At 39.0% G+C, this 22,862-nt stretch overlaps 1 protein-coding gene across 3 annotated transcripts in view; it reads right to left on the bottom strand.

The window, feature by feature from the left end:
• GRM5 (glutamate metabotropic receptor 5) overlaps nucleotides 1-22,862 on the bottom strand; it is a 507,872-nt gene that overhangs the window by 6,472 nt on the left and 478,538 nt on the right. The window contains exon 8 of one of the 3 annotated variants that reach the window (XM_042959448.1): nucleotides 13,299-13,394. The exons of the other annotated variants lie outside the window; for them this stretch is intronic. Within the exon in view, the coding sequence (XP_042815382.1) occupies nucleotides 13,299-13,394 (96 nt within the window). The remainder of the gene's footprint in view (nucleotides 1-13,298; nucleotides 13,395-22,862) is intronic. 3 annotated transcript variants of the gene reach the window in all.

Here is a 22,862-nt window from a genome sequence, read left to right as displayed (position 1 = left end):
GTGCTTTAAAAGTACTTTTCCGGACGCTGATTGTCAAGGGTAGATAGGATCAATGTCTTTGTCCTCCTTCCAAATATAAGAAAATTGAGGCTCAGTGAGATAGGTGATTTGCCCAAAGTTAAGCAGTTAGATAATGGCAACCTGGGACCAATACTATCTCATGATTTCCAATTCCATTTTTCCTGACAGTACAATGTCCCATCTTTGCTTTATGAAGTGAGCTGCCCTTATTTCACGGAAGAGAAGACCTCTGGTGTTACCTGGTGATGATGTGTGTTTTCAAGTAGAAACATTAGTCATTTGATTTACATTCTCTATTACCATGTCTTTGTACTTCTTAATCATCTACTTTGAGGTCTCAAGAAAGCACCCTATATCACTCTTTGGTCATTACCTCAAATAGCACAGGTTGATCAAGCACTTATATTTGTCAAAGATAATGACTGAATGCCTCAATGATGAAGGCACTTGAAGCTTACAACCATATAAATATTATATGGCAATTTTCAGCCCCTCTTTTTTCCCCATGCTGTGATCTGGTAAAAGACAGTTGTCCTATATAAGGACAGCCCTAATAAATGTAGCCCACTTATTTTCTCTGTGACTTATTTTGAAATACCACTAAAAAGAATGGTATAAATTTGAGGATAACCTTAAATCTGCACTATTTTGCAAATTTTGGTATTTCAACTAATAGTGGTAATAAATGATATGTGATACCTTTGCAAATGATTGTGATTCATCAGTACTTTTTAAATTTTTTTTAATGTTTATTTATTTTTGAGAGAGAGAAAGACAGAGCATGAGTAGGGGAAAGGGCAGAGAGAAAGGGAGACACAGAATCCAAAGCAGGCTCCAGGCTCTGAGCTGTCAGCATAAAGCCCGACACGGGGCTCAAACCCACAAACCATGAGATCATGACCTGAGCTGAAGTTGGATGCTTAACTGACTGAGCCACCCAGGTGCCCCTATTCATCAGTACTCTTTGATATTCTGGTGGCGAGTTACTGATATGAGACTTGCCTCAAAGAGGGCAAGAGAAAAGATGCACATAGAAGGCTAGCAATATGAGTTACTCATAGTATTTTGATAGGAGGGTTATTTTTCTTTTTCTTAGGACCTTGAAATGAGGAAGTAGATGGGCAGGTGGAAAGTTGCTAAGGGCAAAGCCTGAGAGATTGTGGAGCATGGAAACAAGTAGTTCATGGGGTAACTAACTATAGGGTACAGATCACAAGGGATTCAAAACTTCACAACAAGAAGAAACTTTCCAGCAGGAGGGGAGGGGCCAGGAAATGATGCTTGCGTACAAGAGACAGATTGAATCTACACCTTGAAAAATTAGTAGATTATGGCAAAATCCAAAAGGAGCAGTAGGCATTGACATCCAGGAAAAATAGCAGTGACATAGGGTCAGGAATCCATAAGGATATTCTAAGATAATCAGTAGTCCAGTTTGACTAGGTGGGGATGGAGAATAAGTGGAAGCATCAGGAGTAGAGTTGGGACATTTTTGTCTGCTGTAAAAATTCTTTGTGGTCACCCCTGACCTATAATGATCTTTCTTCTTTTCCTTTCTTTTGCTATTTTAATAACTAATTCATAATTAACCTTGGACTTGTTAGACTCTGGGATAGATAGATGGTCTAATATAGTTGACCAGAGAAATGGTCTAATTATTAAATATATATGAAATCTACATGCTAGATCAATAGATGAATGAATATATAAACAAATACTCAGGAGTTATTTTCTATGTTATTTAAGTGCAGGAATTATTTTTTGTTATTTAGTATTTTATATATTTGGTATTTCTCAAGCTCAACAAAAGCAATTAAATTTAGGAATCACGCCATAACCTTCTTTAAACCCTCATTGCAGCTTCATCCATTGACCCTATTCCTTGTTTGGCCCCAGTCCTGGTCCTACTTCAGGAATATGTTAGGACCTAATTAACATCTGTTAGGTTAATTAGTCCTTCAGGCAATAAGGAGCCAAGAAGATTGACACAAGCAAAATAGTGGTGTCCAGGGTAGATTTAAGAAGCTGTTTTAGTAATGCAGTGATACAGTGTTAAGATCTTAACAGGTGTGAAAAAATGATGAAAAGGAATATAGTGGTATTCTAAAACTATTGTGAAAGAAAAGACGTTTGTCCTTGGTACTGGAGGAATTTAGACAAAAGGTTGCTCACTGGGGAAAGAAGTTTCAAGGAAGGATTTGCAAATAAAGTGAAGATTAACGAGGCCTTAAAGACTGGGAAATGTTAAAATAACATGGATAAACAAAATCCAATTAATATTTATGTGTTGCATATATGCCAAAGAAGGTAATTCCACACACCCAACCCCTTGAAACCCTTCCAACAACCTTGTGAGGTGGACTTTCGCCTCCCTTTTAAGTAGCTGTGATCGAGCAGGGGCTGCCTGCTTCTATGATAATCCTCTCAGAGAATGTCTCTCACTAGGCATTCAGTCTCTAATGAAGTCCTTGTGGGAGGAGAACCATTGGCTCTATTTTAACTAGTCTTTGGTTTAACAGGCGGCCTTTTGGACATGTCACGATCCATTCAGGGTGGGTTACTCAAGTGCCCAGTGGTTCTAGTACAGCTGGTACTTGCCCCATATCCCCATAAAGAGAAAGCATCTAACAAAGGATGTAAAGCATGTTCCAAGCAGAGGCATTTTGTTGGATCATCAGAGCATTTTCTTTCTCAAGTTAAGCTATTTTTTTTTTTTTTCATTCAAAATTCAGCAACTCAGACTCAAACCTCAAACTAAACTACTCCTCATACTGAGATGTAAATTCTACACTTGAGGTGCTTCAACTAAGATTAGAGGATTTTTTTCCCCAAAATGTTAATGATTTTCTCCAGCAATTACTATAAAGCACAGATTACAATTTCATAAAGAGAGAACAAAAGAAGACACAGCTATTTTGCACTCATTGGCTGATACCACAGAGAAGTCTTTGTGGGAAAATCCAGCTTGATTTAAAGCTTTGAATAAAACATAGGATTAGGATTGATGACTAAGAAGAGGAGGGTCCTGGAATGATAATAGCTCCCCTTTGAATAGAATTTTATACCTCACAAGGTGTTTTCATCTGTTTTATTATATTTGACCTTCACAACAGCTGTATAATATAGCACTTATTGCATGGTATTTTTAATCACTTATTTACAAGTCTGTTTCTGGATTAAACCTGAGCACTCCAAGGGCAGTAACTGGGAGCATTTCCAATGCTTGGTATGGTGTCTGGGGCAGAGTAGGTGGGCTGGGAGTGTTAGGGAAAGGAAACAAATTAGAATGCTTTCCTTGAATGCCTGATGTAAACGGGTATTATTAACCTCTACTATAGATGCAAAACCCAAGGCTTATGGAACTTCACTAATATGCCCAATTCAAATAAAAGGCAAAACAATATGCCCCAAATAGGACCTTAGATCCAGAGTCACACATGCAATACTGTCTGTGTGCTAGGTGCACACAAAAACTAAGGGGCTAACAAGATACATCCTTATGGAGCATCCAGGGAAATGATAACAACCAAGTTTGTATCCATAAAATGACCCGATCATAAATTCCAAAGCTGTCTATCAACAAATTGACCTGAAGATTGTAGAGATGAATACTGAGGGACTGTAGAACAAGAAAGTGTCCCCAGACTGTTAGAATGGTTGCTGAAAAAATGATTTCTGCTTAGAAAAAAAGATTCCTTTTGATCTTAAAGTACCTCTGCCTAACATATTTAATTTAAATCTAATGTGTGAAGAGTACCTTAGTTTTGAGGTTTGAATCCTTGTTGTTATCTACCACCAACATGCTTATTATCTATATGAAGCTCCTGGCTTAAGGTAATTTTTGATTATTTTTTCTTACTGGATGTAAATAGGCACCTGCCACAGATATGAAGTGCTAAGAAAGTTTCAGTCCTATTCCCTTTGGGATGCTTCAGATGGTGAACGCACACACACACATTCTCTCTCTCTCTTCCTTGTGGCGAGGACACTTAACATGAAACCTACCTCTTAACAGGTTTTTTTAGTGTACAATACAATATGATCCCTTCACACATGTCAGGATGGATAATAATGGTAAAAAAAGATAAAAAGTATTGGTGGATGTGGAGAAAAAGGAACCCTTGTGCACTGTTGGTGGGAATGCAAACTGGTGCAGCCACTGGGGAAAATGGTATGAAAGTTCTTCAGGACATTAAAAATAGATTACTATATAATCCAGCAATCCCATTTCTGGGTATATGTCCAAGGGAATTAGGATAAAGATCTCAAAGAGGGATTAACACTACCATATTCACTGCAGCATTATTTGTAGTAGCAAAGATGTGGAACACCTTAAATGTCCACTGATGGATGAATAGACAAAATGTGTTTTTTTTACAAAAAAGACATCCAAATATCCAACAGTTAGATGAAAAGGTGCTCATCATCACTAATCGTCAGGAAAATGCAAACTACAATGTGATATCACCTTACACCTATTAGAATCGCTAGAATCAAAAAGACAGGAAATAATTAGCATTGGCAAGGATGTGGAGAAAAGAGAACTCTCATGCACCCTTGGTGATATGTAAATTGGTGCAACCACTATGGAAAACAATATGGATATTCCTCAAAATTTAAAAATAGAACTACCATATTATCCAGCAGTCTCACTTCTCGGTATTTATCCAAAGGAAATGAAATCACTGTCTTAAAAAAAATATCTACCACCCCATGTTTACTGCAGCATAATTTATAATATCCAAGACACAGAAACAACCTCAGTGTCCATCAACAGATGAATGGATAAGGAAAATGTGATATATATATATATATATATATATATATACACATAAATATATATACACACACATACATACAAAATACATATACATACACACACATATACATACACACACATACAAATACAAACACACAATGGAATATTATTCAGCCATTCCCAAGATAAGGAAATCTCACTGTTTGTTACAATATGAATGATGTGCATGAAACGTGAAGGCACTGTGATAAGTAAAATAAGTCAGAGAAAGACAAATATTGCATGATATCATGTAAATGTGGAATCTAAAAACCCTGAACTAATAGATACAGAAAACAGATTGGTGGTTGGTAGAGGAGGGAGCAGGTGGTGGGTGAAATGGTGAAGAGATACAAAAGGTATAAACTTCCAGTTGTAAGATAAATAAGTCCTGAGGATCTAATGTACAGCATAGTGACTATAGTTAATAATAATCTATTGTATATTTGAAAGTTGCTAAGAGAATAGATCTTAAAAGTTCTCATCACAAGAAAAAAAGTTGTAAATGTGTGGTGATGGACATTAACTAAATTTATTGTGGTAATCATTTTGAGATATATATACATCTATATCTCAAATCATTATGTTGTACACCTACAACTAATACAATTTTATATGTCAATTTTATCTCAATAAAAAAAGAAATTCTATCCTTTTAGTATTCAAACAACTTCTTACATGTATCCTATACACTATTATCTTGTTTATGTCAATCTTCCTGGTTCCTCAGATGACAGAAATCTTTTTCTGGCTTCTCAGAAAATTAATTAGGTAGGTGCATATAAAAAATAACAGATGTTCCTGATTAATATTTACTTTTGTCTTTTTCTTGCAGTATACTGCCTTCTGTATGTGTATCTGATATCATTTAAATTATCTTACTACTTTAAAATATCCATCTATATGTATTTTCATATACATGTTATTTTTAATTCCTCAAAACAATATGTGAGGCAGTTCTCAACATCATGTCTATTTTATGGATTATAAAGCTGATGCTTACAGAGATTCATGGGATTTATGTGCACAAAGGTAGAAAATATTTAAGGTGTAAAATCTTGATATGTAGGATACTAAAGCCTATGTCTTTCCATTGGCTTCTGATTCTAGGAGTATGGAAGACATAGTGTCATAAAAGCATAGTCTCCCCTTTGAAGGCATGTTAAGTATAATGACAAAAAATTGTTAGGTGTAGAAACCCTATTTCATAGATCTTTGTCTAGCATGAAGCATAGAGCTTTATGCATAATAAGTGGTGAATTAACATTTAAAAAAATAAATAATCCTTACATTGAAAAGTCAGTTCAAAATGACTCATGAAACATAGAGTTAGATGCAATAGTGATTCAAGTTTACAGAGCATTCAGCTCTGTGGAATAGTTTGCCCTTATTTTGGTATTATCCACCTGAGGGAACATGGAACTAAGATTCAGTGGACATTGCAAGGTTTTATCCATATTTTGCTGTGGGTGTAAAAGTAGCGACTATGCCTCTAGCATTGACTTCTTCCTTTAGAGCTTAGGAATGTGAACTGATAACTCCAAGGCTGCTCCCTTTGTGGTATTTGTCATATCAGAGACTGTTCTGATTTCCTTCTTCCCTTTTACAGGAAATTGTAAGCTATTAAATCTTTTGTCTCAAAATATATACAAATATTTATATTTGTACATAACTACTAAATTATCATATATATGTATTTCATGGACAAGGACAGCAGCCTTACAAAAGATTTTGACCAGCCCCTTTCCCGCCCTCCCCTCTCACCCCAACCCCCCCACCAAAAAGGATGTTAGACACGATGAGGACAGAAAGTGAGATGAGAGAGCCAGGGAAACCAAGCAGTCCCATTACTATTTTGAATTATGCTACAGGCTGAAAGAAGTAGAATATACTTACAGTAATTTTCTGTTTACAAAAGAACAGGTGATTATTTTGGAAAAATAAGCAAAGGAAATTAGGACTCTGGTTTATATTTGTGTAGTTGTGGCACTTACTAAAGTTAAGTATTTCTAGTCCATTCACAAGACATTAGCTGAACTAATTTTTTGTCAGACTTATAAAATATTTCCCTAAGAAATTTCCTTTTTTTAAATGTTTAATATTTATTTATTTTTGAGAGAGAGACAGAGCATGAGCAGGGTAGGGGCAGAGAGAGAGGCAGACACAGAATGAGAAGCAGGTTCTAGGCTTTGAGCCATAAGCACAGAGACTGATGTGGGACTCGAACTCACAAACGGTGAGATCATGACCTGTGAGCTGACATCAAGAGTCAGATGCTTCACAGAGTGTGCCCCTGGATCACAGATTTAACACCTTAATGTAGCCTAATGCTCCTGCAGTTTCCATCAGAATGAGTTTTGTTCCTTTATTAAGATTGTCAGTTTTTTAGGGTGGAGATTATTCCATACTTTCTGGAACACCCCATGGTCCCTAAAACAGTGCAACCTACATACAGAGAAGTTCTTCTTTCTTGTACTATTATTGATTGATTGACTGAATTAACAGTCCCAGAACACTTTTGGATTCTGAGGGTAGAAAATTGAACAAGACATGATTTTGCCCTTAAAAACCTTAAGTTCAGTGGGAAGAGACAGGTGACCAGAGATAACATGCAATATCAGAAGTAAACTCAAAATACTTTAGAATTATGAGTTTGGTCAGATGTAAAATAGATTGTAGAAATTTGAGAAAGCTTTCAAAGAGGAATTGACATTAGGTTTGGGTTTTGAAAACTGAGTAAGAGTTTACCAGGGAGAACAGGAATGGGGGTTGGAGAAGATGGATACAAGGAGAAAGGAAGGGCAATCCAGGTAGAAACACAGCATGTGAAGGTGTGAAATTGTAGAAAGGAGTCAGCGTGTTTGGAGAATGGTAAGAAATTTGGGGTGTCTGAAAAAGAAGACACATGTACTGAAACAGAGGGAATAAAAGTCAAAGAGTTAGAGTTAGTGTGGGAAGATCCCTCTATTCTGAGTGCATGGGTTTAGATTTTATCCCAGGTGGCGGATATCATAGTGGTTACAGTGTGAATTCCAGAATCAAACTGAGTTTGTCTCCAGTGTGGACTTTATTATTTACCTTTTTAAAGATTAAATAAGAGATCATACAGGTAAAGCACTTATACTAGTGTCTTGTGTATCTCCAATAAAAGTTAGCTGCTTTTATAGGTAACCATGGAAGAACATGAATTTTAAAGCATAGAAGTTATACCATTGAATTAATTTTGTTGATGTTACTATTTTATTTTACATACTTTTCCAGAATTGACCGTTGGGAAAACATCCATGATGGCAGGTGGAGAATAGAAGACAAAAAGCAAACAAAAAAAGGGACTTTCTAAGTAGCCTTGGGTAACAGTAATACTAAATAAAATCTATTGAATGCCTTCTGTATGCCACACAGTCTGCTAAGTGTTGTGCTTGCATTATCTCATTTAATTTTCACAGGATTATATAGTAAGGGGAGTGCTATATTATTATCTTCATTTTATAGAAAATAGAGATTAAGGAGGTAAAATGGCACCTCCAGGTCACACTGACTAGTGCCGGAACCAGGTTTTAAGGTCTTTGATTTCAGAATTTTCGCTAAAACATTTTAATATTAGGTTATTGGATATCCCTGGACCTCATTTTCCTCATCTGTACTATGGAAAGGTCATTCTTGGGAGAATTGAGTGCATAACCAATAAGAAGGTACTGCTACAGTGTCTGATGTATAATAATTACAGCAACGGTAGTAACTGATATTGTTACCTGTTTCAGAATGTCTCTAAATATAAGTTGGAACATTAATTTGAAACTGACTTTGGGGAGGAATGAAGAGAAGACTACTGCAGCATTCCTATCATTATGAAACTAGCTGGCTTCATAGTAGAAAGAAAGAACGTTGCTCTTCTGTGGCTCTGAATTTTGTATAACTGTGTGTAGTCCTTTTCAAAACTCAATTCAGGTTAATATTATTTTGTTTATTTTACTCCTAATTCTGTTTGCACTGGCATAAACTGTACTTTCTGATATTAAATGAGGATTTAATTAGACACATACATGTTCCTGTGGGACAGGGGTTACTGCTGCATTGCAATTATCTTTTCTGATGTTGTTCCCCCATGGACTATAGATTTGCAAGGGCATTAGTCAAGTCTTGGTCATCTATTTATCTCCAGAATCCTGTAAGTGCTTGGCTCATGGTAGGTGCTTAATGAGTGAGCATAACACCAAGGAAGAAATCACTGAATTAATGAAAGGCAAAACAATCTTAACACAGACATCACAATTTGGGATTGCTTTTGAAATCTGAGTTCCTGGTGATTATGACATCACTGTTACTAGATTCTCTAAAGGCCCTAGTAGACATTTATTATGCCCACTAAAATTAGATGCTGCATCTATTAGGTAAAAATCAGTGACTCAGGTGGTTGATATCATGACATTGCAACAGTAAAAATAACCTCGCACCACCCTCCTCCCTTCAAGCACTGATGGGACACTGTAGATCAGTCTATCTCATTTGATTAGGGAGCTCTTTTTCAAAGAGAGACTGAGAGGCTCAGAATGTCTGTGCCTCCCCCCCCCCCCCCATGGGATACATCATGAGTGCTTCAGAATGCAGACTCCAGTGAGCACTCTGATGGAATGGCCCTGCTGAGACAGGAGATAATAACATTCATTGTTGAGGTTTTAGCCATCCCTGAGGTGGACTCTCAGTATGAACTCACACGATAACAGGGTCTAGAGAATTTCCGGTTCTTAGAGCACCTCCCTGTTTAGGACTCTCTCTTTCACTTCTCCTGCAATCAGGAGGTCTCTGATCTGAAACACACTTAGACTGTCCACTGTGAAAATATGAAAAGATGACAAGTTATGCTAGATTCAGACGGAAAGAAAAAATAAATTCACATAAAAGGAAAACAACATAATATTTCAGAAAGCTAGTGTGCTATGGATACATATAATGTTCTTAGTCTTTTCCAAATGTGGGGGTGGAGGGAAAAGGGGGAAGTGACGGACTATCTCTAAGGCCCTGTCATTGTTTCAGGGAAGATAATAGTGTTCAGCTCTAGGGCTACATGTACTGTAAAACTCTTTCCCTGCTGGTAACTTGGCTCTGGAAGAAGAGTTCAGGCATGAATTCACCAGGTCCTGTCCTGTTCATAGCTTCAACATAGAAAACATAGGCAAATAAGGTGCAGGGACACACTCCTCTGGTTTCTGTGGTGGTTTGAGCTTCCCTCAGCACTCCCCTGCCAGGGCTGGTTGGTTGGTTATGGCCAGAGATCCAGCCCAGATCTTTGCAGAGTAAATGTGCTTGACTATGACCCTGGGAAGCAACTGGGGGAAGGAGTGGGAGCAGACAAGAAAGAGGACCTCATCAGTGGATGTTAAAAGTATCTGTAAAAGTTGATTAGGTTTTCTTTCCCAGCCCTTCCATTCAATTCCAGAGGGAGAAAACTGGGATTAACTACTCTAACCTCTTATTTAGAAACGGTTTACATTGCAGTTGTCTCCTCTCTGATATCTTTTCTCTTAATATTCATTTTAAACTTATTTCTCCGGGGGTGCCCGGGTGGCTCAGTTGGTTAAGCATCTGACTCCTGATTTCTGCTCAGGTCATGATCTCACAGTTTTGTGATGGAGCCCTGTGTCGGGCTCTGGGCTGAGCATGGAGCCTGCTTAAGATTCTCTCCCTCTGCTCCTCCCCTCCTTGCATGTGCATGTGCTCTCTCTCTTTCTCTCAAAGAATAAAAAATAAAAAGGGTTCCTGGGTGGCTCAGTGCATTAAGCATCCAACTCTTAATTTTGGCTCAGGTCATGATCTCTTGGTTCATGAACTTGAGCCCTGTATTGGGCTCCGTGCTGACAGTGTGGAACCTACTTAGGATTTTCCTTCTCTCCCTCTCTCTCTCTGTCCCTTGCCCCCCACCCTCTCTCTCAAAATAAATAAATAAATGTAAAAAATAAATAAAAGTAAATTAAAAAGATAAACTTATTTCTCCTGGATAAATGTCATTGTGTGTGTATGTGTGTATTTATGTGAACAAATATGAAGTTGGAAAAAAATACTCAATGGTCTTAGACATTTTGACCTCTTCTTTTATGTGTTGCTAGGCCTTTTCTCTTCCCTAAAGGAAATCTTTTCTAGAACACTGAAGGGCTCCCTCTCCCTCCCATTCACTTTCATTTTCTTCCATCAGTTTTTATTCAATGCTAAAGAAATAGTAAGGAAGAAAAAGTAGGAAGGGAAAACCATTTATTCTCAATGAATTATGCTTATCTGTGGGGCTGAGGTTGGTCATTCCAACAGGACTATCCTTACTATCGCATGCATTAGTCTCCTAGGCCTCACCAGGATGTAATAAGCCCTTGTCATTACCTTGGCTATATCCAAACAAGTGAGGAAACAAAGGTAACTATTATCTTGTTATTATAGAGAAACTTGGACTATTCTCAGTGTAGATATGTTGAATTGCTATCTCTGTAGATCTGGACCTGATCCAGGAAGGCTTGGTCCAGTTGATCTGGAGTCCCCTTAACCTCTGTGTCCCATTGTCTGCTGTCTCCTTCTTACCATTCTCAATCAAGACAGTCTTAAGCAAATCTAACCACTGGGCTGATCAGATGTGAGAGTTCTAAGCATTGACCAAACACTCCCAAGAACAATGCATGGCAGAATTGAGACCTGACGTTTGCTGGGAATAGCTGCATATCACCTCCTAGACAAATGGATTATTCCAAAATATCAGTTTATGGACTGGCTAAATTGAAACGACCTAGGAAACTTGTAACACTGCAGATTCTGTCTTAGTATGTTTGGTAGGGAGCCAAATTTGGGAAGTCCCGTCCTAGACAATTGCTTCAAATCAGAAGTCACTCTGATTCTACACTCTGTAGCAATGTAACACATTCGATACAGTCATTTTCACCTTGTCCAGCCAACTCCAGTGCTGTTTGATTGATTTTCAACAACAGGAATTATGGCACTTTGTCATATCTGAATGGAAGGAAACCAGTAGGCCCGATAGCAGTCTGTTGAGTTACTCCCACAGAATGATCTATTGAGGGTTACCTTTCAAACACACTGAGATCCAAACATGGCTCTATAAAGGCTTCATGGATATAAGGGCATCAAATACACCAATGTGCACCATATATGCCTATACAGATATACATGCTCTCATTGCTTTGTCTGGGAGCCAGGGACAAAGTGGGCCAGCCTCTCATCCAGGGCTGCTTTAAATGATTGGTCAGACTATGCTGCACAGTTTGGCACACCATTTTCACAGACTCCAACATGAATTACACCCCCAGAAGTTGTGCAATGCGGTCATCCTTGGAGAAAGTTAGACATCATTTTGAAAACCAGAGGGAGCCAACTACTGAGGAAGCAAATACAATACTTGGGGTGAAAGTTCAAAGGATTCAACAGGGTTATCTTCTTGCTGTGCAGCTGGATCTCAGGCTCTGCTCTCAGCACGTGCACACACATGTACACACTGCACTTTCTGCACTTTCCCTTTACTTTAGCCCAGGCTGATTTGTAAGAGCTTCCCTTCCACAGTTTTGTACCACAGGTGGATGGGGAAATGGCACAACAAATTAGACGTGGAGAGTTAGTTCACGGTGATTGATTCCCCAGCTCAAGGCTGCTCCAGCATTCTGTACTCGTTTAATGCCAATCTTGACAGTATTTCTCTCCAGAGTCCTTTTCTTAAAACCCAGTCCCATGCAATAAAGCACGTTCATTTCATGCAACACAGCGTAGTTGATGCTTATAGTTCTAAACAACCCAGATTACTGGGCACTGCTCAGTTGGGGGTACCTGGTATGAGGGAACATGCACAGCGCAGCAACAGGGGGTGTTTGCCACCGAACACAGAGAAATAAAGGAGCTGCAAAGCTATGGTAGCCAGAGGAGGACTAGCTTTCCTAATTTCAGTTCATGAAAAGCCTCTTGACTCTACACCTTGCTAGTTTGGCCTTGGCATTTGCCCTTGGCTGTCAGATGATGTTCCACTGAAAATAAGTCAGATTAATTCCCTGGTTTGTCTGGGATCAGGGCTGGAATCTTCCCTCATTGAAGCCCTTCCCTCAGAACCAGTCCTAGGCTTTTGCATTTGTTTTGACAAACGATTGGATAGTCCTGAAACATGAATTTCCTCCAATCTCTTCCACTTTGCAAACTCCAGAAGCATTTGACCAAGAAGTTGAAATCCATGGGAGAGCTGTGAGCTAAGGCTTCAGACATGCAAAGCACACAACCCTGGGAGACAGCAGCATCCGGGACAGGAGGCTCCCATCACTTCACACGAGGATGGCATGGGTTTTGCAAATCAAACACACACACAGAAAACCAATGGTGGCCCAGGCTGGACACACTGCATGGGGTGCACGGTGGAGTGAGGACCTAGACCAGGGAGCCACCTGTTCCTGTAGCTTGCGTACATGTAGTTCACACCGCCTTGGGCCACTCACGGTTTGCTTACCTGCTCATGGTTGCTCTCCCACCATTGCCCACACTCCCTTTGGGGGTGAAACACTCTATTTCCGACTTGTGCTGGGCCAGTCTCCTGTCTTTGTACCTGGTAAGCATGAACAAGGACAGGAGCAAACAGAAAGATATGATTGTGTGCTTCACTGGCCAGGCTGAGGGACAGCTGTGGCTGCAGAGGGTTGTCCTGTGTTAAAACAGGTGCCTGCTTTTCACGGCAGTGGCTGACCTGTAATACTTATTGGATGCTTGTGATGGTATATGCATCACATCAGGATTACTTCTTGTTAAACCACACACGATCTACCCTTCCAGATTGCCTATTAATTTGTGATTTCATCACATTCAATAGTCAAAGGCAAAAGGAGTGCAATTCCTAGCCTCTGAGGAAAAGATTCATATCAATAAATTAGAATTTATTTAGTGTTTACTATGCACCAGACATGGTGCTAGGATTTTCTCTGAATTTAATCCTGGCAACAACCCTATGGCAGAGGCTCTGTTATTATTATATCCACTCTACTGAAGAAAAGAAACCTAAGATTTTAAGGATTAAGTAGAATGATCAAGGATTTTGAACATAGAAGTCCAAGTTTAGAACCCACACTTTTAGTCATTGTAATGTAATGTTGCCTTCCATTATGATTGTGTTTTTAATCATTCTGGGGTGCCTGGGTGGCTCAGTCGGTTGGATATCTTGATTTCAGTTCAGGTCATGATCCCAGTGTTGTGGGATTGAGTCCTGTATTGGGCTCAGCGCTGACAGAGCCTGCTTGGGATTCTCTCTCCTCTTCTCTCTGCCCCTCCCCCACTTATGCCAGAGCACATACTCCTGCCCTGTCAAAATAAATAATCATTAAAAAAATAAATAAAATAAATTGCTTTTATCATTAACAAAGCTTCATTGAGTGGTATTATGTTTGAGCATTATAGGAGAGACTGGTGATGCCAAGAGAAGAGATATTTCTTGGATGTAAGAGGTTTATATAACCATTAAGCTGAAGCTGAACAGTCAGTACTGGGCTGCCTACATTGTGGAGGACAGCTCGAACCCCTTTTGTATCAGAAGTGGCATATCACCACATCTGGAAGGTACTAGATGTTTTGTCTAAAATGAGTTATAAGATTCCCAGTGTTAGTCTGCTACATGGTGAATCAAGAAGAACCTTCATATTTGAATGACCGTTTTCAAAGCCAACATGCTCTCACAGAAGTCATCTTTTTTTATACATCGGTTTAAGCCTGTGGCTAATTAAAGAGGGTACTGTTGTGTTCATTGCCACAGGAGGACACTGCGACTTACTTAACTGACTTGACCAAAGTCACAAGCCTCATTGGTAGAGAATGACTGCTGGTAGACCTTGCAGCAGCCCAAGACTCTTAAGGTTTATTGCCTTTTTTCTCTCAAACTGGAGCCTAATATGATATCACTTCATCCAAGTCCCTGGTATTCAACAGGCCGTGATAAAATGACGTAGTATCAGAAGACTTGCTTACCCTTGGTAATGTCATTTTTGCCATAAGTTTCTTTTCTTGCTGCCTCAAAATTAATTAAGAAGTGCAACAAAAGCAAAATCATTATTAGTCCTGGATAGAGGCCTCCCTCTGAATTTTCTTTTCTTCTAAGATGTTAAAAGTATTTAGTATTTGAATAAAAATGGCCCATTAAATCAAGCCAAATGGATAGAATAGATTACTTTATTCAACAGACATTAGTTGAGCATCCATTTAATTCTAGGCAATGGACTTTGGTCTGGAAACATAGAGATAACTAATCCACAGGTCCTGCCTCACAGAGCTCACAGTGCAGTGGGAGAAGGAAGGGAAGAAGGCAGTATGTTGTTTATCAGTTTCAGCCAATGATCATGAGAGAGGGTCTTCTGGAGATTTTTTAAGAACAGTTTTTTTGTTTTTGTTTGTGTTCTTATTTTTACTCTTGGCAAGAAAACACTTGGAAACCATGGTATCTTTTTGCTATGGACAGTTGTCTGGTGTGGTACTTGGCAATGCTACAACCATGTTGCAGGCTTGAGAGAGTCTAAGCCAACATTCTAAAAAATGGTGGCCTGAAAGGTTAGAAGAATATAGATTTTAGACAATTCAATGACTGAATTAACCTGTTTAAGCTCAGAATTACTTTTTATATGAATCTTATCATGTCAGCCACTTTGAATTAAGTTTTAGATTCTCTGATACTGAAATCCCCCTACCTCTTATTTACTTTTGTTACTTTCTCATACCAAGGCTGAGTCTTAGAATGTCTAAGGTTGTTTATAGCATTTGGTTTGGATATTTGTAAGCTGTCTCTCTCTCTGTCTTTTTCTGTGTGTGTGTGTGTGTGTGTGTGTGTGTGTGTGTGCGCCTGTGTGTGTGTTTATGAAGACCCTAAAGCAAGTTACTAACAAATGCTTTAGTCTTACCTAATCATTTGTCTTCTTTTAAATATTATTCCTTTTTATACACACTATTGTATATGAAAAAGTAGGAGAGTCTTCAAAGAGTTAGATTTGAATAGGTAGAAAAAGAGGGAGATAGACTGGGAAAAAACAAAGGATTGTTTTCTCAATAGCCCACATTTAGAGAACACCTAAACAACTGGCTCTTATAACGTGGTACAGACTCCACTGCTAATTACTGGAAGCTATGCTAATTATAGCCCTAACCAGTGTGATATGGTGATTTATAAATAAATAAATATATATATATATATATATATATATATATATATATTTGGTTATTCAGATGACCAAATATAGATAATATAGGTGACTAAATATATGTGAGAATATATATATTTCTTATATATATTTGGTCTTCTTCCACTGTTCCTGGCTCACAGTTCCCAAAACCTTGGAATTTCCTAAGTGCTAAAAGTCCTAAAGATGCCTTTTGTTATGTTAATAAGGTGATTCCCAAAAGCACTTAAGGATGGGGCTTGGTGGCCAGTGGAGCCAATTATGTGATTAGAGGGTTGGAACTTTCAGTCCCACCCCTTTATCCTCCAAGGAGGGGGGAGGGGCTGGGGACTGAGTTCAATCACCAGTGGTCAATGATATAATCAATCATGCCTTGTAATAAAGCCTCCATAGAAGTCCAAAGGACGGGTTTGGAAAGTTTCTGGGTTGGTGCACACACAGGGCTGCTGGGAGTGTGGTGTGCCTGGAGTGGGCATAGAAGCTCCGTGTCCCTTCCCACATATCTTGCCGTACTCATCTCTTCCATTTGGCTGTTCCTGAGTTATATCCTACAATAAACCGTTGCTCTGGTAAGCAAAATGTTTCTGTGAGTTCTGTGCACCACTCTAGGAAATTATTAGAACCTGAGGAGAGGGTCATGAGAATCTCTGGTTCACAGCTAGTTGGTCAAAAATATAGGTAACAGCCTGACTTGCAACTGGCTCAGAAATTTAAAGAGGAGGTCCTTAGAACCTCCAGTCTACAGCTCAGACAGAAGCAAAAGCAATAGTCTGGACTCATGAGTGGCATGAAGAGGAGGGGCAGCAATCTTGTAGGACTGAACCCTTAACCTGTTGAATCTCCAGGTGGATAGTGCCAGAATTGAGTTGAATTATAAGACACCCAGCTGGTCAAGAGAATTGCTTGTTGGTATGGGACTTGCCCACACCAACACATTCACACTGGAATTGGGTCCTTGAACCCAAAATAACTAGTTACTACAGATTTAGTGTTGCATTTTCAAACTGATTACCTAATGGGAACTATCATAAGTCATAGCACTTGTAAGTACTTCCATAAAGCTTTTGGTCACATGTTTGTAGAACTGGCATTGCTGTGCATGTATTTGTTAGAGATTCTCCTCAATTACCTTTCCTGTCACTAGACTAAGAAAGTATCAAGAAAAACAAAATAAAGAATACATAGTTGTGTCCCTATGTGCTCATCCCTTACCTCGTCCAGTTATAGACCCATGTAAAAGTGGTCCTGGCTCTGATGATTTTGGAATTCTCTTCTAGGTGCCATCATATTTGAGGCTGACTTTAGCAAATTTTGGAGCCAGATTTTATTTCTTAGTTTTCCTTTTCCCTCCCTGGCTTTAGACCGAGTTCTGCTTTTGGTTTTTAGTCATTGTTTCTATTTCCCCTCCATACCACCAGAGACCTTTCAAACAGCTTTGGAAATATTCAACTCTTTTCCCATGTTGGCTCCTCAAACACCAGCCTACCCTCAGTTTTTGGGCTCTAGACAAAGTTCACATCAAACACCTGCCCATAGGTAACATCTTTAGCAATCATCCAAAAACACAGCTTCTAATTTTAAAACTGTATGAGGCAGAGTGCAACCCTTTGCATTTTATTTTCCAGATTTTTTTGATACATTATCTTTAGGACTATCCTAATTTTGGATCATGATAGTCATCAAGTAAGGACAGAAACTATGATATGTGTTTGAATAGCTTTTACAATATTGTAGAAAACTTTTCCTGTACGATTTGATTCTTTCAACAAACTAAGTAATTATTATCCTCATCCTTCAGAAGAACCTGTGGCTCAGAAAGCTTCACCGTCTGGCCAAGTCTCCATAAATGGTTAGAGAAACGGGGCGAGAAACCACATGTTTTACCTCCAAACATCATGGTTTTTATTAACACCTCACTTCTTAAATTCATTTTATGCTAAAAAAACTTATTTCAATTATCAGATAACCTATTTGAGGGACTGAAAATACCATACATGAAGGGAATAGTGTGTACTTAACACAGCTGGACTTTGGGCACAATATAGGCATATTTTTTTCAAAGGTTAAATTTGACTACCCAATGGCCAAGTAGAATCGAGCTCCCTCCAGGCCTCTTGCTAACATGGAAACAGACTGCCATTCCTCTGACTGGAGTTTACCTACACAGCAATTCACAAAAATCTGAAACTCAGAGAGGCGTTGCTAAGAATAACTGTCAATCAGTGTTAAAGTATGGGAGACCGTGTGATATCAGAAGACAGGATGAGGTGGTAGACTTTCCAACAACTCTAAAGTGTTCCAAAGACAGCCAAAGGAAGTCCCAAGGCAATCTTTCAGGTTAGATTGCTCAGGGGAGAATTCTAGATGAAGACAGAGGAGAAGTCCTTAAGGATTTTCACTTGAGAGGAGAATAAGGCCAAATCTAGTTCATGATTATGAAGTCATTCCCTACTTCAGTCTCCTCCTTCTGCCCTCCGTGTGTGTGTATGCAAGTAAGTATATTCAGATGGTTTACTACTTGTTCCGGCAGATCTTGTGGTCTCCCTATCCAGAAAAACAGCTTGTGTCCAGACTTGCAATGTCAAGTTGATTCACTCAGAGATTTCAGATTAAAAACAAAAGAAATAAGCATGATTAACAGCCTGAGAAAATAATGTCAGAAATGAACATAAGTTGGGAAAGAATTTGAGAAGCTGCCAGGGAACATATTGCCCTGTCCTGTATAAAATAAAAGGAAGGTAGAAGTTGACAGGTGGGAAGCAATGCAAATAAACAATTAAAATGTAAAGAATCAGCTACATTGGCCCAGTAATTCTAGTCATAGGAATTTATTCTAAGGAAATTATTCAACAGAAGCTCAAAGGCTTCTGTACAAAGATTTTTTCTTTCAGTGTTCTAGAAAAATAGCAGAAATGAAACAAAACAACAAACCACCAGAGAATAGTTTAATAAATTACAGCATAGCACTACTATGGAAATGTGTTAAATTTTGTATGGAGTAAAGCCTTTCATTTAGCTTCCAGAGAATTCCCCAAGGATGTATTTTAATCCCACTTATGATGAGAACTTGTTTTCAAATATGAATCATCTTAAGCCATTGCCTTTCGCCATGTGCTTTCTTTTGATTTGGCTATTTGTTTCACAATCAATAGAAACCCAGGAAGATACAGATTTCAAAACTAATTCTAAAGTACTTTACAAGCTTACACAACCTCCTCAATAGGGAAAACTTTTCGGGGAGGAACAACACGTTGACCAGGCAGAGGATCTCTATATGAGAATAGGATCAGTCTAAATAAACGCTTCAGCAAAGTATTAACTAAAAGTTACTGCCTTCTATTTTAGGACTAAGGAATTTTCAGACAAAATAATTTATTCTTCCTGAAATCAGATGAGTACTTTTCCAAGAGGAATTCTTTCTAACATTTTTGTGCATAAACAACTGGAAAAGCTTTGGAGTCAGACCAAGCTGGGTAATGACAAGAGAAGCCAATGTTTACTAAGCACTGGGAATATACCGCACACATACTAAGCACCCAAATTTATTTACCGAATGAATCTCTGCAACTGGCCTAGGGATTAGGTACTACTCATATCCCTGTTTTACAAGGGAGGAAGAGCCAGCACACAGGGAGATTAAGTAACTTGTCCAAGGTTAGCGGATTGGTTAACTCTGATGTATATTGTTTCTCACTAAAATGTTGGTTGCAGAAACTAGCTGGGCCCTTTCTTGGGCCTGCTTCTGTCTTCAAATGGCTGAAAATACACAGGGAGCTGTGCTATTTTTTTATTCTTTTTACCTTTTTCCTGATCTGCTGGCTTGAGCCCCTGCCTCTGCTCTTGTCTTGACCCTTTTTACCGCTACTGGATAGGAAAACTGATCCCTGTTTCCCTCTTTGGTACTGACCTTGGTTACAATCTGCTCTTAAGTAACTTGATTTTCTCACTTTGGGGTTGGTTGGAGCCCAGCCCTCAGTGCTTCTCTGTGGAAGCAGATTTGCTCTGAAAGTAATGGAAAAGCAGAGACCCTCACAGCAGTCCCTTGCAAGGCCCTGTCCCTATTTTTGTACTCATATTTTGTTACCTTTATTCTTAAACAGAGTCCCCTGCCCAAATTGTATGACCTTGAGTCTCCAAAAACTCGAATCTACTACTGCTTCCCAGAGTTTGCCTCCTATCCCACAAGGAAACCATAAGCCAGCTGTGTTATATTAGTAGACTTGCTAATGTTTTCTGAGTTATAGTTTCCCCATCTGCCAAATGGAAATGTCAGGGATCAGGTAACATAGTTTATACAAAATTCTTAATTTTAATAGGTGCATATTAGTGGTACTTTTATACCTGTCATTTTTTCCCTGTTCTAATAACTTCTATAACCAGGCAGGTTTTTCCCAGATAATTCTGATACTTAGGAATATTATGCCATGAGTCTACCTATGGGACATGATCTGTATGATCTCCATTACATTCTATGGGTTAGTGAATCTTTAATTTTTACTACCATCTAGACCTAGCTCACAGGATCTGTCTGCTCCCACATGCCCTAACTTAGGCTGCCAGAATTTAGGCTGGATTTGAAAATGAAATGGAGACAGATGAGGTTCTCTTCTCTTCTTTTTTTTTATGTTTATTTATTTTTTCAGAGAGAGCCAGCAAGGGAGGGGCAGAAAGAGGGGGAGGGGGACAGAGGATCTGAAGTGGGCTCTGCTCTGACAGCAGAGAGCCCAATGCAGGGCTCGAACTCACAAACTGTGAGATGGTGACCTGAACTGAATGAAGTTGGACACTTAACCAACTGAGCCACCCAGGAACCCTGAGGTTCTTTTCTTTTATCTCAGCCTTTCTCTCCTGTTAGTCTTTATTAGCGCCCTGTTCTCTTCCTTCAGAACACTTATTTCAAATTCTAATTAGATATTAGTTTGCTCACTAGCTTGCTATCTTCCTCACTAAACTGTAAACTGCACAGGAGCAAGGGCACGTGCGTTCCTTTTGCAAGCGCCTAAGGCAGGGGCTGGTATACAGCAGCAACATGGCAGATGCTTTTTTGCATGAATGCAGCTGTAGAAACGGTAAAAGCAAGAACATTTATCAAAGGTGAGGCGGTAATCTGTATCCAAACCTAGCTCCATGCAAACTGGCTTTCTCCTCCTGTACACAGAGTCATTCACCAGTTCTTCTCAAAGAATTGTTCTGTTCCCCACCCTCCTTTCTTCCTCTGTCCTCTTCCTTCACCTTCCTTGCTCGGGTACCATAGCCACACACCAAACTTTTCCTTTTCTCTACTCGTCTGTCTCTTGACCCCTGAGGGACAAAGAAAAAGTGTTTCCAAGTGTTGCCAAGAATCTTAACTCCCATTTCTCTCAGGTTTTAAAATCGCTTGATTTTGACAAGACCAAGAGGAGGTGGTGGTGACAGAGGGTTCCTGGTCTCTGCGTGCATGTGAGGGGCTGAGGAGGGCAGGGAGGCCATGTTTCTGTGACAGTTACATGCCTGAGAGCAGGGACGACCCCTCTCCCCCAAGAGAGGGAGGCAATTGTGGCAATCCTGGGTTTGCAAAGTTGTGCTCTAACTCACATAAGCTTCAACAAATCATCTCCACTCTATTGCATGGGACAAAATTTACTAAAATCACAAGTCTGTGACTAGGGACTGCCCTTCTACCCCCTTCTCACTTTCATTTCATTGTTTTAATAGTAGCATTTTAGTAAAGGGAATTATACCCCTCCTGGTTTTAGGATGATGTCTTATGGTTTATTATAGTCACATATAACTACAACAGATGGATTTATTAATTTTGCCATTTCTGAGCAGATTCCACATTGTTCAGTGTCTATCACAGTTAAGATGAAAGTGAGATTTTAAAGATTTCATAATGGGAGATACTCAAAGAAACATTACATAAAAATTATATGTATATATATGATTTATACATACATAAACACATATATGTATACACGTACATATATATATATATATATATATATATATACACACACACACACAGACACACACAATCACACATCTCTATATACATAAACAAACACATAGAGATAGATATACAATAGCTCTCCAAATTTTTTCTAAACAGATTGGGCTGTAGTTTGCTTGAGATAGGCAATAAATCAGGGCAATTAAGAGTACTGGCTTTGGAGTTAGCCAACCTGAGTTGCATTCCAATGGTTTGGGGTAACTTATGTAACTTTTCTTAATTTTCCTCTTTGAATAATAGGAATAATGCTGCTTAACTCATAGCATTGATGTTTTACATGAGGATTTTAGCGTTTAATTTAACAAAGACATTATGAAGTAGGTACTATTATAATCCTTTTTTACAGATAAAGAAGTTGAGCTACAGAATGGTTAATAACTTGCTGAAAGTTACACAATAAGAGGGGGCAAAGCCAGATATATCTGAGCTGTTGAATTCTAAAACACTATAACCAAAGTTAACAAAGGGATGACTAAAAGGGAAAGGAAGGGGCGCCTGGGTGGTGCAGTCGGTTAAGCGTCCGACTTCAGCCAGGTCACGATCTCACGGTCCGTGAGTTCGAGCCCCGCATCAGGCTCTGGGCTGATGGCTCGGAGTCTGGAGCCTGTTTCCGATTCTGTGTCTCCCTCTCTCTCTGCCCCTCCCCCGTTCATGCTCTGTCTCTCTCTGTCTCAAAAATAAATTTAAATAAAAAAAAAAAAAATAAAAGGGAAAGGAAAACTCAATTTAAAAAATCAAGGAGAAGCCAAAGAATAGGAAGAGAAGGAGACAGGGCAAACATAAGTGCCGGTTCTGTGTTAGGAGTTTTTATATATTGTCTCAAGCATCCTTATAACCCTGGGGAAGGGTAGTAATGACTTTATTCAAAAGAGAA

The sequence above is a fragment of the Panthera tigris genome, chromosome D1, assembly GCF_018350195.1.
Source record: "Panthera tigris isolate Pti1 chromosome D1, P.tigris_Pti1_mat1.1, whole genome shotgun sequence".
Lineage (NCBI taxonomy): Eukaryota > Metazoa > Chordata > Mammalia > Carnivora > Felidae > Panthera > Panthera tigris.
Note: the sequence above shows the minus strand (reverse complement) of the source record. Positions and strands in the feature narration are given on the sequence as shown.